This window comes from Astatotilapia calliptera, chromosome 8, assembly GCF_964374335.1.
Source record: "Astatotilapia calliptera chromosome 8, fAstCal68.1, whole genome shotgun sequence".
In the NCBI taxonomy this organism is placed as follows: domain Eukaryota; kingdom Metazoa; phylum Chordata; class Actinopteri; order Cichliformes; family Cichlidae; genus Astatotilapia; species Astatotilapia calliptera.
Window position 1 is genome coordinate 26,922,117 of NC_137429.1, and position 15,942 is coordinate 26,938,058.

At 45.1% G+C, this 15,942-nt stretch overlaps 1 protein-coding gene across 1 annotated transcript in view; it reads left to right on the top strand.

Annotated features, from left to right (window-relative positions):
• dnah9 (dynein, axonemal, heavy chain 9) overlaps window positions 1–15,942 on the top strand; it is a 196,292-nt gene that overhangs the window by 81,886 nt on the left and 98,464 nt on the right. Inside the window, 3 exon segments of the mRNA XM_080305671.1 lie at window positions 2,082–2,244; window positions 2,459–2,582; window positions 14,852–14,994. Coding sequence (XP_080161797.1) covers window positions 2,082–2,244; window positions 2,459–2,582; window positions 14,852–14,994 — 430 coding nt within the window.

The following is a 15,942-nucleotide window of genomic DNA, read 5'->3' on the forward strand; positions in this document are numbered from 1 at the left end:
AAAGTCTGCATGTCACCCCGGCCTCTGTAGCATATTTTTTGTTTTTTATTTTACCAGTTTCCCGTCTTAAAGTCTTCTAAAATGTGTAATTATAAGACTTTTATTTATACGGCACATCTAAACTAACAGCAGATGACCCAAAGTTCTTTGCAGTCTAGGCAGATAGATTAACATTCAGTATACAAAGTAATTAGTGATCAATGGGTTCGTAGTAAGGAAAATAGCATGACTACATCTTACTGATTTTGGTCTTTTTGTGGGATAATTAACAACATATAAGAACAACAATACTTGGGCAATATTCAGTGGATTTAAAATAACATTCTTAAAAACTAACGTGGACAAGTTTTTAGTAAAGGAGGTGATGACTGGTTAGAAAATGTGTGCGAGCAAAAGATTGAGTTCTGCCTGCTTATTCAATGCACTTTTTCAAAGTGATGTCATAATGCCACCACAAAGTTCTTGTTCTGTAAAGGTCAGCTCTTTTGTCTATCTAATGTCTGACACCTGTTATCAGCCAGCATAGATTTATGTCCTGAAATGTTAGCATGGAGTAAGATTATCTGTCAGACAGATACAGAAACTGTTTCTCATCATTTTATAGATAAGTTAACCAATGAAAAGAGAAAAGTGTGCTTTCTTACATTTATGGCTTTAGCTACTGTAAATAGTTCATCTCTAACTGTGATATCATATCTGATCTGTTTTTGGTATGAGATGTGGAGCTAATTTTAAATTCACTGCAACTGTAAGCCGGGCGCACTCACATTAGGTTTGAAGCACTGATTGGATCTTAGGTGGAAGCTAAAAGTAGATGAGTTGAAGTATGGCATCTCAAAGGAGGAAAACTTTCAAGTTAAGCCTTGCAGGAAGTAGAGTCAGCAGTTTGTGTACTATCACTGAAAACAGCTGAGTTAGCAGCTGCAAGTAGTCAAACTTTTACCTGAGTATGAAAAGTGTCACTTGATTTTTGAACCGTGGAAACAACTGCCAAAGCAGTGAAAGCAATTAAAGTGAAAGAGAAAAAAGCAACCGAGTTGTTAATTGGAGAGATTTCAGTTCACTTGAATTCTAAAAGATCTAAATTGAAGCACTTACGTGAGTTTACAGCATCAGAGAACTGACTCTCAGGTGTCAGGTTAAGTGAAAGCATTTATTGTAGATAGAAAAAGTCAGATGTGAAAAGCTAAAGTATCGTCATCTCCAGCCCAGGACTGACACGGAAAGCATTTAAAGTGAAAAAGATAAAAGCATTTGAAGAGATTTAAGTGAAAATGGGTGAAGTTTTAGAACTGACAGCAGCTGCAAAACGAAGCCGTACTGTTGACGAACACAGTTCAAGAAGTTGGGAGCTTTACACAACGACAGTTAAAATTGAATCTAAAGCTTTCAAAAGCTGCTAAACTGTGATTTGAAGCACTCTCAGCAACTAAGTCGACATTTACAGGTAAGAGCTTAACGCACTTAACTGTAATGTAAAAGATGCAAATGGATAAAGTGGAAATTGACATGGTGAAGTAGATGCAGTTTGAAGTGTAATAAATCTTAGTCGATGTGTCAGTTGAGTTTAATTTACATTAAACAACTTAGAAGTGAAAGCATAGAAGCAGAAGATGTATCTATGACTTGCTAATGTGGATGTGCAAGCTCGAAAAGTTGCTGAATCATAATTAGAAGTGTAAGAAAAGGAAGCAACTGAACTGTCAGAGATTACATTTACCAGGCCAGCTGAAGTGAGTGTCTTTTGGCACAAACGGAGCAACAGAAGCGATAATGAAGTAATTTCATCGACAACAGCAGCACACGTCTTGTGTTACTAAAATCATAAAGATTCTCCGGAGCACAGTGCAGCTGAGTGTAATGTTTGATATATTTCATTGCTGTACGTGTCAGTGGAACAGTCTGGAGTAGACGGTGGTGACAGTTAGCATTAGAACAGAGAGAGCAGGAGACAAACCTTTTTGTCTTCTGCTATTTGTTGTATGAGTCAGACATTTTTATCCGGCTCTCTTGTCTCACCCTTTCATTCATTCCTCCCCCACACCTCTCCCACCCCTGGCTGTCTGCTCCTCCACATAAAGCTGCCGGATAAACCGAATCCTGGAGTCTCCACGGGGTAATGTGCTGCTGGTCGGAGTGGGCGGCAGCGGCAAGCAGAGTCTGACCCGGCTGGCTGCTTTCATCTCCAATCTGGAGGTCTTCCAGATCACCTTGAGGAAAGGCTACAGTATCGCTGACCTAAAGGTTTGAAGAGGAGTACTTGACAAACAGATCATCCTGTAAAAGCATGTTTCATTTAAAATCTAACAAAGTTTATTATGTGCATGCACTTTTGCCAAACATAATCCTCACAGTATATAAATTTAAAGCACTCGGGCATGTATCGCTGCAAAATAACAAATCTTATTATGGGTGCCACTTTTCCCACTCCAACCCTCTCACTCTCCCTGTCATCCAGAGTGACCTGGCGTCCCTCTACGTGAAAGCTGGCGTAAAGAATATTGGCACTGTGTTCCTAATGACTGATGCCCAAGTGGCAGATGAGAAGTTCCTCGTTCTGGTCAACGATCTGCTGGCATCGGGTAACAGCAGGTTTTGCTAATTACTGCATGTCATGTTTAGCAAGAGAGAAATGCTTTCATTGCACAACAGCAACACATCACTGTGGTGCCATTTTCGGCACCATTACTCATGTGCTACCAACACATTATTGTGAAAAATTGCAGAGGAGGCTCAGACTCACAGCTACATTTAAATGGGGCATTTTAATAATCTAATGAATGGAAATTACTGTTAATAGAAAATTACTGCAAAGCAATCTGTGCTAATGTTGGCTTGCAATAGTTTTGTGAGTGTACCGTATCACTTTAAGTAGGAAGATATTTAGGATATGAGGCGTGTGCCAGCAGATGTCGATGCATTATTTAGTGAAACACTGCTGCCTGCCTGAAAAGAAAAGAACAAAAAGAACAACTACACAGTTACCCGGGGTGCTGTCATATGTGCGTTACTGACACAATATTTCAAAATATATTTACTTACTGTCAATAATATAAACGAATAAAAGAGCAGCTTGTGAGGCGTGCATGGACAGTAGTGCGAACGACCGAACCTGGCAACACCATTACATGTTTATCATGAAACGCTTTGTTTGGTGTTCTGATGTTTATGGCAACAAATATAAGCAAACACAAGCTGGAATTACATGTTTTTACTCCAGTATACTGTTAGTAGCTGGTTTCGCTTAAATGGGAAATAGAATGATTTGTGTATAGCATCATTCATCCATTAATACAACCACTTTTTGCTGCACCCAAGTGCTTTCTTTCTAACACTCCAGAGTAACTAGCAGTTCAGCATGCTCAGATCGATATTCACATATTTTGGCACACAGCCTGGAGTAGCCAGGGATTGAGCCACCAGCCTTATGTTTAGCCTCCTCTATCTAGTGAGCTACAGCCAACTGTGAGCTTATTGAAGGCGTTAGAGGTACAGCGGGGAAAATAAGTATTTGACACATCAGCATTTTTATCAGTAAGGGGATTTCCAAGTGGACCATTGACACAACATTTCCACCAGATGTTGCCATCAAGCCAAATATTGACGTCATACAAACAAATCAGAACATATAAGTATACAAGTTAAACCACAATAAATAAAGTGAAATGACACAGGGAATAAGTATTGAATACATGGAGATAACAAGGGGCAAAATGACATAGAAAGCCAGGAGATCACCTGAAATCTGTCAGTATTGATAGAGAAATCCTGTCCCCTATCAGTACTGTTAAGATTCAGTATTGAGGAAGGGTACAAGAGGTGATCGAAGAATAACCACACCGATCCGGCCGGGTAAAGTCAAACGATGATTTTAATGAATACACGCGTGGGAAGAGAACTCTGTACGCAGACAGGAAGTAGTCTTCGACTTAATCAAAGCATGAACAGATATTTTATAGCATCAGGGTTTATTTACTGACGCCCCTTCATACGTCACAGATACATTTTATACATAGATCAGACCAATATCATGACTTTTCACCTAGAAAATCATCTTCTATTTTCATGGCTAGCCCTTCCTGTCTACCTTTCAGTTCTTGTCTTGTTCCTCTTTCTTGCCGAGACACCAAGAAACGGTTCCTCTTTTACCAAGACAATTTTGCAGTTACAGCCAAACATAACTAACCTCTCCTCTAAATAAATCTAATTTAAAGTGTGTGTGTGTGTGTGTGTTGACCTCACATGCTCTTTGTGTCACCTCTTACACTTCTGACCTTTTACCAGACCAGAAGCTCACTGAGACTATGTGTATGTCTTCTACTAAATAAATGTTTTAATCAAGAACCTCTACTAAAACCTTAATATAAAATGATAAAGCTATCTGTTACATTGTTAAAGCCTCGTCTTAGCCTGCGGCTCAAAATAACTTCCTGCTTCTTTCTGCATACAACTTCCTGTCAGCCTGCAACTCAGTCTTTCTGAAAGAGACACTGTCTAAACCTTGGAATGCAATATCCATGCTGCAAATTATATTATTAATGCAATAACAATTATTTAACAATAGCAGTAAAATAATTTCCCTCCTCGACACTCCCCCTTTTGACCTCTGGAAAACCAGAGGTCACAATACATTGTGTCCTCACGCAGACCCTTCTCTGGTGGTCTCGAACCTCGAGATCTCCAGGATCCTCGCCCCTCCTGTGGTCGCCGAGATCTTCTGCAAAGGAAAAAACACCTTTTCTTGCATCTCCCTAACTTATCCTATCTGGGACTCTTTAATCAAAAGCCTGATCCTAATTATCTTCTTAACTTATTGACTCGTATTTATGTATACTTTTCAACGTTACTCATCACTTTAAAATTCTTTCAAGCGCTGGTTTCACGTCCAGTTGCTCGCTCTACTTTCCCTTATCTGATCATCAACATCCTGTGCACAAGTTGTCGCTGCTGCAAGTTAATCTACTCCAAAAGAAAACAACCACTTCAATCAATTAAGTTTAAGCATATAAGCAATTACTCCTGTATACATTTCATCATAGCTAAATGCTGCCTTGAAACAACTCCTATGTGTTAACACTAACTTCATTTTAAAACCTCACATTTCCTATGTTATCACCTGTTTTGGTATAACCTTTTTATTTCATTTTGCTCCCTTAATGTAACAATACCTCCTAATTCTAGTTTATCAGACTTAACCAAAATATATGCTTTCCTTCCTCTTTGGTCCTTCTTTAAGTTCAGTTAAAAGCTAAATGAATTTAAGGCCTTTTGCCTGGAATCAATACTGTCATGTGTGTTTCTTAACTCTGTGTCTGTAAGCGTGTGCAATCCTTCATGAACTCATATTATCCTCACAGTAGATTGGCTAATCATAGCGCTAGCCAAAGGCTCGTGACCCTCCAGAGACAAATTTGAGCCACAACTCCTTTAAAAGCACAAAATGCAATATGTATAAAATAGTTATAACTGCACCTGAAATACAAAGTTAACATCATCATAAACATCTTATGGTCATCAAAGCAATGGGCAGGGCTGCGACCCAATTTAGCCCTGTCTGCGCACAAATTTTAGCCAACTTGTTTTCCAAATTTAGGTTCATCCTCTCTACCTCTTGCAAATCTTTATTCTTGAAGTGAGTACCATTGTCTGATCTAATTCTCTTGGGAAACCCATGCCTTGGAATGTAATGATTGATTAAGCACTTAATCACGCTTTTCGCGTCTTCACATTTAGTCGCCCATGCTTCGGGCCATCCAGTCAAAACATCCACACACACCAACAAATACCTCACCCCACCTGGGCCTGTATCAATCATGTCGGTATAATCAATCACGACCTCTTCTCCTGGCCTTCCTGGCATGAGAAACTTACCAGCTTCAGGTTTTACTGCTGGCTTTGGGTTGTGTGCCCCATAAATTAGGCACGTTCTGGCCTTTTCCAGTATCATCCTTCTCAAATCAGGATGCCACCATCGGCACAAATTTCTCTCCATCTGTTTCACTCCCACGTGACCAAGCCCGTGAGCCTCATTCACCTTTTGTTCCGCCATTTTGGCCGTTAAAGCGGGACGCCCATCTGGCCCCCTCCACAAACCGCCATCTTGCCAGGCTCCTTTGTTTTCCCACACCCCCTTTTCCTCTGGGGATGTCTCCTCCTGAGCCTGTCTAACTTCTCCCATGCTGTTAGTGCTACCCTCCTCTTCTGGGGTTACCTGCACCAGTTGTCTCTGTCCTTTGTAGCCCGCTGCTTCCTTTGCGGCTTCGTCAGCTTTCTGATTTCCTCTTGCCACCATACTGTCTGCTTGTGAGTGGCCTTTGCATTTTATAATACTTACCTCGTCTGGGTCCTCCAGGGCCTTTTTGTGACAGATGGGTGCATTAGTGGCCGTTCTGAACCCGGCTCTCTTCCACTGAGCCAGTTCCACATGAGCTGCTCCAAACGCATATGCTGAGTCAGTGTAGATGTTCACTCTCATGTTTTTAGCCAACCTCAGGGCTCGAGTTAGGGCTATCACTTCAGCTCTCTGGGCCGACTGTTGTCCCTCGATTTTTCCTTCAACCTGGGCTTTCTTAATACAGTCATGTGGTTCTCCTGACCCCATTAGGTCTGCCATATTTATTCCTTCATGTGTGAATATCAGATTTGGCGCCTCTAAAATTTTGCTGAACCTTTGTTGCGTCAGTGGAGTCATTGTGAATGCCTGTGAGTTCACATAGGCCACTACACTGTGTGTAGTAAGCACTTTCAGTGGGTGTTCCCTCACTATATGTGCTGTTTTCTGAATTATCTTTGCTACTCCTGCTGCGTGTTGTGTGCATGTGGGATGCCTTGCTTCTGTTGAATTTAATCTTATGCTGACATACATAAGTACATCCCTACCTCCCCCTTTTTTCTGAAACAACACACCATTCACAACTCCCTTTGTTTCTGAAACATCAAGATAAAATGCCTCATCATAGTTAGGTGTGGCCAGATCTGTGGCTCTTGACAAATCCTATTTTAGTGAAATGAACGCTGTCTCTGTGTCCGGCGTCCAAGGCAATTCAGCCTTCAGATTTCGAACACCAACTTTCTTGATCAAGTCCCTTAAAGGGGCCGTTTTACCCGCATAGTTCGGAATGAACTGCCTGCTGTAACCTGTCAAGCCAAGAAAGGAAAGCAACTCCTTCACAGTTCTTGGTTTTGAATGTGTCAGAATTTAGTCTCTGTGTGTGTTCATTAACCCCACTGATCTGTGTACGATCACCCGGCCCAGGAATGTTACCTCTGGCCGGACCAACTGCAGTTTTTCTTTGCTCACTTTGAAGCCACACTCCGCCAATCTGTTCAACACCACGAGCGATGCTGCCGTACAGGCCGCTGCTGACGGGGCTGCAATAAGAAGATCATCAACATACTCTATTAATGTACAGCCCCCTGGCAGTTGGCATGGGGACAATGCCTCTTTCAACACCTGATTAAAAATTCCTGGTGAGAGTGCAAAGCCTTATGGTAGGCGTGTGTACCTAAATTTGCGGCCTCTGTATGTGAATGAGAAAATGTCTCTGAGTGACTCGTGCAGTGGGAGACAAAAGAATGCATTCGCTAGGTCAATACATGTGAACCACTTTTGGTCTTCAGTTTTGTGCTTCTATTATGGTCTGTTAAATGGTATGTCATACTTCAGCCGGAACAGGACAGGCGAACAGTTAGCTAGACCCACATCTGTGGGCCCTGCGGACCACAAAGTACCAGGCAATTTTGAGAGCTCAGCTACTGCATCAGGATGATCCATTCTTTCCCTGCCATGTATTCTGGAGATTTCTTTATGTTCTAAGATCACTGCATCGTTGGACAAACAAGTTATGCGATATATTTTACATTTTGGTGCATACCAGACATTTGGAATTTGGGTGCCTTGCCAGCATGCGTTGTCCAGCGCCCGCTTGACCATTGGTCCCAGATCTCTTGGCCCATGACCCTCGTGGACCGCCAATGTAATGTGAGGGGCTGAATCCTCTTCCACATTGTACCAAGGCAGTTGTTCATCAGTAAATTTCACAGCCGCGGCCACACCTTCTGGTCCAACATAAATGTTATGTGTTTGCACATTCCACGTCTGTCCCTCAAGATCAGACTGGAACTGTTCCCAATAGATATCGTTATCTTCCCTATCATAAAAGAGTGTAACGTGGAAAGGATCTCGCGGAGGGGAATAGACGGCCAGGCTCATTACCCAGGGTTTCCATAGCTGATAATGTCTCAAAATGCCTTCTTCCACTAGCCTCCCCCAGTAGTTAATTGATATCAGCTGCTTTAGTCCTAATTGATGGCCTATAAAGGCTCCTCATTACCCAGAAGGCACACAGGAAAGACTTCATGATGGGTAAAAGCAAAGAACTCTCTCAAGATCTTCGTAATCTTATCGTTGAAAAGCATTTTGATGGGAATGGTTATAGGTGCATTTCCAGAATGCTGAATGTTCCTGTGAGCACTGTGGGGGCCATTATCCGGAAATGGAAAGTGCATCAGTTCACCATAAACCTGCCACGATCAGGTGCTCCACGCAAGATCCCTGTCCGAGGAGTCCAAAGAATAATCAGGAGGGTTCTCCAAGAGCCAAGAACCACTCGGACAGAACTTCAGGAAGACCTTGCATCAGCAGGTACTGTTGTTTCAAAGAAAACTATAAGCAATGCACTGAACCGCCATGGCATCCATGCACGCTCACCACGCAAGACTCCATTGCTGAACAAAAAGCATGTCAAGGCTCGGTTAAAATTTGCGCAACAGCATTTGGAGAAGCCTGTGGATTATTGGACGACTATAGTATGGTCAGATGAAAGCAAAATTGAACTTTTTGGCAGTCATTCTACACACCATGTTTGGAGAAGAAATGGCACTGCTCACCACCCCAAGAACACCATACCAACAGTCAAGTTTGGGGGTGGAAGCATCATGGTTTGGGGCTGCTTTTCAGCAAGGGGTACTGGCAGACTTCATATTATTGAAGGCAGGATGAATGGAGAGATGTACCGGGACATTCTGGATAAAAATCTGCTGCCATCTACCAGGAAGCTAAAAATGAAAAGAGGGTGGACATTTCAGCAAGACAATGATCCCAAACACAAGGCCAAGGAAACAATGAAGTGGTTTCAAAGAAAGAAAATCAAGTTGCTTGAATGGCCCAGTCAATCACCTGACCTAAATCCCATAGAAAATCTATGGAGAGAACTGAAGATTAAAGTTCATAAAAGAGGCCCAAGGAACCTTCAAGATTTAAAGACCGTTTGTGTGGAAGAATGGGCCAGAATCACTCCTGAGCAATGCAGACGACTGGTCTATCCATACAAGAGGCGTCTAGAAGCTGTAATCACCAACAAAGGCTTTTCTACAAAGTATTGAATAAAGTGTGTTCAATACTTATTCCCTGTGTCATTTCACTTTATTTATTATGGTTTAACTTGTATACTTATATGTTCTGATTTGATTGTATGACTTCAATATTTGGCTTGATGGCAACATCTGGTGGAAATGTTGTGTCAATAGTCCACTTGGAAATCCCCTTACTGATAAAAATGCTGATGTGTCAAATACTTATTTTCCCCGCTGTACATACTATGATACACATACTACATACTTTTTACTCATTTCATCAAAGCTGTCTAAAACAAAATTAATGTGGCTTTAATCCAAGGAGAACATGACACTGCATTTGCAGGGAGGATGATGAAATATAATATATACGGAAATCCAAAGAATTAGAATTTATATGAAAGGCTTTTTAAAAACATATAGATGTTAATAATTGCCTTGTGTGTGATGATGTTCATGTTTTGTTCAGACTGGCCCACCTGTTATAGGGAGGAGAAGGGATCCAGACACAATAAAGTAACATTTCTGGGGCAGTGCTGCAATGTATGTGCATCCCAGGAATGTAGTAGTGATTTACAGTATTTGAAGTAAAACGCTGATCCAGTTGAATATTTCAATTTTGGAGGTCGAGTGTTTTCTCAATATGTGCACAAAGGCAGGAAATCTCTCATCAACGGAACCACCCAACCCTCCCATCAGGTCCCTTACTTCCATTTTTCATTGGCATTAAATACTCATACAGTGTCCGCGTGAACTTGGAATAATTAAAGGAATGTGGGAAAGCATATTTACGTTTTTAAATGTAAAAGCTATAATAATGGAAGTTCATCATATGATGAAGTCATCAGCTGCCGGAAAACATAATTGGAGATTTTTCAATGCAGAGTGCTACTCTGTCAGAAACATGTCCTCCACGGTGCAGGATATATATATGTCAAGGCTCTGTGTGCGGGCAGGCGGAGAGGAGGATCCAAACGCAGGACTCGAACATAGATTTGAGAATCAAAACCACAGCTTTATTGCTGGCCAGAAAACAAAACATAAACCAAACATGAAAACACAAGCTGGAACACACAGGCACGGTCTGAGGGTGAACAGACGTTAACGACGCGACACTGACATAAAGACACACTGGGTTTAAATACACTGAGGGAGTCATCAAGGAATTAGAGACAGAAGGGGGACACAGCTGGGAGAAATAAGACCTAACGAGACAGGGAGAGCGAAGCCGGAATACTGACATCAGACAGGAACAAGAACCTTCAAAGTAAAACAGGAAACAAAACACACTTTACTAAGACACAGACTAGACAGAGACAGACTAGACGCTGACCAAAGTCTACTAAATAATAATCATAATCACAACAGTATCAGATCATAATATAAAAAAAAAAAAAAACACCAAGATAACAGAAACACCAAGTACCAGAGAAACAAAGGAAAATCCATGATGCAAAAGTACCAAAACATAATGAACTCAAAATACTGGGTCCAACGGACCCAGAACCGTGACAGTACCCCCCCTCTAAGGGCTGGCTCCCGACAGCCCAAAACGAAAAAGCACAGAGCACCAGGCCAGGGCGGGCGGAGGGGGCCCAGAACGGAGGGTCCGAAACAAAAAGGAGCACAAGAGTCCAAACACACAAGAAGGCACATCAAAAACAAAATGAAATAAAAGCTCAAGAGTCCATGAAGAGGTCAGGAGACCGACCGTGCACACGGCAACGGCGGCGACAGGCAAAACAGTTCTGGAGGCCGACCGTGCACACAGCAACGGCGGCAACGGGCAAACAGTTCCGGAGGCCGACCACTTGGAAGGCAGTGGCAGCCACTGAGCAGGTCCGGAGGGCGGCCGCGATGCCAGCGGCGGCGACAGGCAAACAGTTCTGGAGGCCGACCACTTGGAAGGCAGTGGCGGCCACTGAGCAGGTCCGGAGGGCGGCCGCGATGCCAGCGGCGGCGACAAACCTTTTCCGGAGGCCGTCCCCGAAGGCCATGACGCCACCTTAGAGGCCTGGAAAACGGCCGGCAGAGGCGAGGCGGAACAGATCGAGCTGGCTCCGACGGTGGCGTGGCAACCGCAGGACCAGACGAAGGCGAAGGCGGAGCTGAGGCCGGACCAGACGAAGACGAAGGCGGAGCAGAGGCCGGACCAGACGAAGACGAAGGCGGAGCAGAAGCCGGACCAGACGAAGACGAAGCTAAAGCCGAAGCCGGACCAGACGAGGCTGAAGCGGAGGCCGGACCAGACGAGGCTGAAGCGGAGGCCGAAGCCGGACCAAGCGTGGATGAAGAAGCGGAGGCTGGACCAGGCGACGGCGTGGGCGGAGCTGAAGCCGGACCAGGCGTGGATGACGGCAGCGGGACGGCTGCGGAACCTGACGGCAGCGGGACGGCTGCGGAACCTGACGGCAGCGGGACGGCTGCGGAACCTGACGGCAGCGGGACGGCTGCGGAACCTGACGGCAGCGACGCTGCAGGCGGTGATGCAAATGGTGATGATGTGAATGCCGTAGGTGGTGGCGTGAATGCTGCAGGCGGTGATGTAGGAGTCACAGGGGATGTTTCAGCAGATGGTAGCTGAACAAACTTCCCCGGACCGCCAGCAGATGTGAGGATGTGCTGGCTGGGTCCTCCAGGACCCTCAGCTATTGAGGCGTGGTGCTGGGCGGGCTCCTCGGACCCTCCAGCAGACGTGGCTTGAGGCTGTCCGGGCTCCTCGGGCCCTCCAGCAGACGAAACATGAGGCTGGCTGGGTTCTCCCGAACCCCCAGCAGACGAAACATGAGGCTGGCTGGGTTCCCCCGAACCCCCAGCAGACGAAACATGAGGCTGGCTGGGTTCACCCGAACCCCCAGCAGACGATACTTGAGGCTGGCTGGGTTCACCCGAACCCCCAGCAGACGACACTTGAGGCTGGACGGGCTCCTCAGGCCCTCCAGCTGGAGCAGATGCAGGGCCAGAGGCAATAGGGACCCCTGACTGAGGGTGGAGATGAGAGGCTGATTTAGCAGAAGACAAAGCTAACGATTCCTGCACTAGCTGCGCTACTGACTGGGCCATGGACCGTAATAAAGTCTGCAAAAAGTCTGATTGAGGTAGCGACTGAGCCATGGATAACTGAACTTGAGGTGATAGTGGGGGTGGTGGTGGAGTTGGTGACTGGGCTACAGACAGCTGCTGACCAGGTGACACTGGAAACTGTGCTACAGACGGCTGCTGACCGGAAAACTGAGCTGAAGGTGGCTGCTGACCGGAAAACTGAGCTGAAGGTGGCTGCTGATCGGAAAACTGAGCTGAAGGTGGCTGCTGATCGGAAAACTGAGCTGAAGGTGGCTGCTGATCGGAAAACTGAGCTGAAGGTGGCTGCTGATCGGAAAACTGAGCTGAAGGTGGCTGCTGATCAGAAAGCTGAGCTGGGAACTGCCATAAAGGTTGTAGTGATGGTGGTTGTGATGGTGACTGAGCTAATCCTCCTGAGCCTTCTGAACACGACAAAAACTGCTGGAAGGGCTCACCTGAGCCTCCAGCTGACACAGGAACGGGTGCCGGCACCAGCTGAACACCAAACCCTTCCACCCGAGAAACTGAAATGGGTGGAGGGGAACGCTGGGCCCGAGCTACCCTAGGAGCAGAAACAGGAGGAGCGAGAAGCTCAGGAATGGTCTCAAAATGCCCAATATTGCCAACTGGGTCTGGGCATATAGTCTTAGCAGAGTGGGCAACCTGAGAAACATTCAACCGGGACACAGAACAGTCCCTGGGAAGAGCCACGGTCTTAATAGACTGTAGAGAGGTGCAACTAGAGTCCTTAAATGTCCTTGGGGAACAGACAGCCCCTTCCTTCAGAGAGCCTGAGTTACAGCCTGCAATTTCTGTCCCTACCAACTGCCTGCGCCCTTGCTGAACAGTACATGGTTGAAAGGCTGGCTTAGAAACATTAACCACCCCCCTTTCAGCTGACTTGAAAACAGAACTTGAAGCCTCCGGAAATTTCACAGCAGTTCGAACATTTCTCCCCCCAGATTTAAGTGGAGTAGTCTTATTCATTTTAACACTAGGTTCAGATTGGGCAGAATGAAAACCGGTTCTTAAATCCTCAGAGCAGGGGTTCACAGGGTTAACAAACACAGACTCAACTACCTTTAAGTTAGTGGATTTAGATTCACTTGAATGGCAGGTAGTCTTCAGAATCTTAGGGGTGGATTTATTGTTTGTTATGTTCATGAGTTCAGGAGGTGCATGAGATAGACAGTCTTTGCTGCTCACCACTGCTGACTGTCCAGAGGAAGCGGAGCGACGGCTGCGTGAGCGTCGCTCACTCTGGGAAGAGGGAGATAAGCCAGACTGCGAATCCTCCTGCAGACCGGGCCGAAAGTCTTTCGGTGGGCCGGGCTGGGACGAAGAGGCGGGAAGTTTGTGTAGCTCCGAACGTGGAAGTCCCAAAAACAAAGCAAAGGATTGCAGTGGAGTAAGCCCAGTGTCTTCCACCACATAATCCTTCTTTCGTCGCTGCTTGCCCCTCCTGCAGGGCCTGAATTCTGAGAGCAGCGGTGGAGTGACGCCAGAAAACGGAGGAGCTACTGCCGTCGAGGGAGAGCGCTTGGCCCCTCGCATCCCTGACGAAACAGCTGATGGAACGACGGTAGCCATCGCAGTTTGGAAGCTGCGGGACCCACCCAGAGCCAAACGAGACCCATCGAATGGTGACTCGTGCTCCCAGGCACAACTAGCCCCCTGCCTCTCCCTCTCCTTGAGGAAGGTGGAGACTGCGGGTCGCCGATACCATACGGAGTCTGCTGGATCCATTACTGGTCGCGTCGTTCTGTCAAGGCTCTGTGTGCGGGCAGGCGGAGAGGAGGATCCAAACGCAGGACTCGAACATAGATTTGAGAATCAAAACCACAGCTTTATTGCTGGCCAGAAAACAAAACATAAACCAAACATGAAAACACAAGCTGGAACACACAGGCACGGTCTGAGGGTGAACAGACGTTAACGACGCGACACTGACATAAAGACACACTGGGTTTAAATACACTGAGGGAGTCATCAAGGAATTAGAGACAGAAGGGGGACACAGCTGGGAGAAATAAGACCTAACGAGACAGGGAGAGCGAAGCCGGAATACTGACATCAGACAGGAACAAGAACCTTCAAAGTAAAACAGGAAACAAAACACACTTTACTAAGACACAGACTAGACAGAGACAGACTAGACGCTGACCAAAGTCTACTAAATAATAATCATAATCACAACAGCATCAGATCATAATATAAAAAAAACACCAAGATAACAGAAACACCAAGTACCAGAGAAACATAAAGGAAAATCCATGATGCAAAAGTACCAAAACATAATGAACTCAAAATACTGGGTCCAACGGACCCAGAACCGTGACACACATATATATATATACACACACACACACAATCACTGCTGTTTGCACGCTCGGTGGTCTCCTGGTAGCAGAGTGAATTATTTTATTCATTTCAGGAGAGATCCCTGACCTGTTCCCAGATGACGAGGTGGAGAACGTCATTGGCAGTGTGCGGCCAGAGGTCCGTGGCTCTGGGTTGATGGATACGAAGGAAAACTGCTGGAAGTTCTTCATCAGTCGGGTTCGCCGACAGCTCAAGGTGAAGCAGTCCGACGCTTAGACATGCACAGGAGTGAAAGCTGTGTTTTTTGCTATTTTGAATTTTACTTGTTATTATCAAGTTGCTCTCAGGGGCTCTCTTCAAGGGGGAACTTTTCCATTAATCTTTCCCACACAACTGCATATGTATTTTATCTCCATCCGCTCTTAATAGAGCAATAACTTGCCGCCTCACACTCTAATTTACTATTCCTAAATAAGAAACCCCTCATACTTGGATAAACATCCAGTTTTAGGATGAAGCCTCTTCCCAAACAATTTTCTATACTTTCAGATGAACTTGAGTACAATGGGAGGTGTTGGATGTCGTTATAAATCACAGACACGGGCAGAAAAGCCGGCGTTTAGCTGAAGTTAATTTCACCATCGCGTAGCTGCTTTGTTCCCCCTAGAGAGGGACAGATTCCAAAGCATTGCTTATTCTGTCATTATTACAAGCATGCGCCACCGACACCACCCACATCATCCTCCACTTCTGTCTCGCTAACAGCTCAAGCCTCCCTGGGTTGGCAAGTGGATAAATAAAGAAGGCAATCCCAAGGGCACAGACATATCAAGAGTGCATTTCTAACTATGCAGTTATGTGTCTCAAAATTGTCTGAATAGAAAGGATGTTTTCCCGAAGAATTACCTAATCTTGTTCATAGAGTTTGTGTGACATTTGCTGAGGCTGTGTCTCTGAGCTGAGTGAAGACCTAACAGCATTATTACTTTATCACTGCCACAGATTAAAATGCTTTTAGATCAGTGGTTCCAGGCTTACAATATGTGGAGAAGGAAGTAACGGCATGATATCACAGTATCCAGTGATGCAGGCCTAGGACGTGCTCTGGATTGTCTTGAAGCCCATGTTTGCTGAAATATATAGTGGCTGTCCTGTTTGTAGCAGGTGTGACTTTATTCAAATATTTTGATCAGTCTGCCAGTT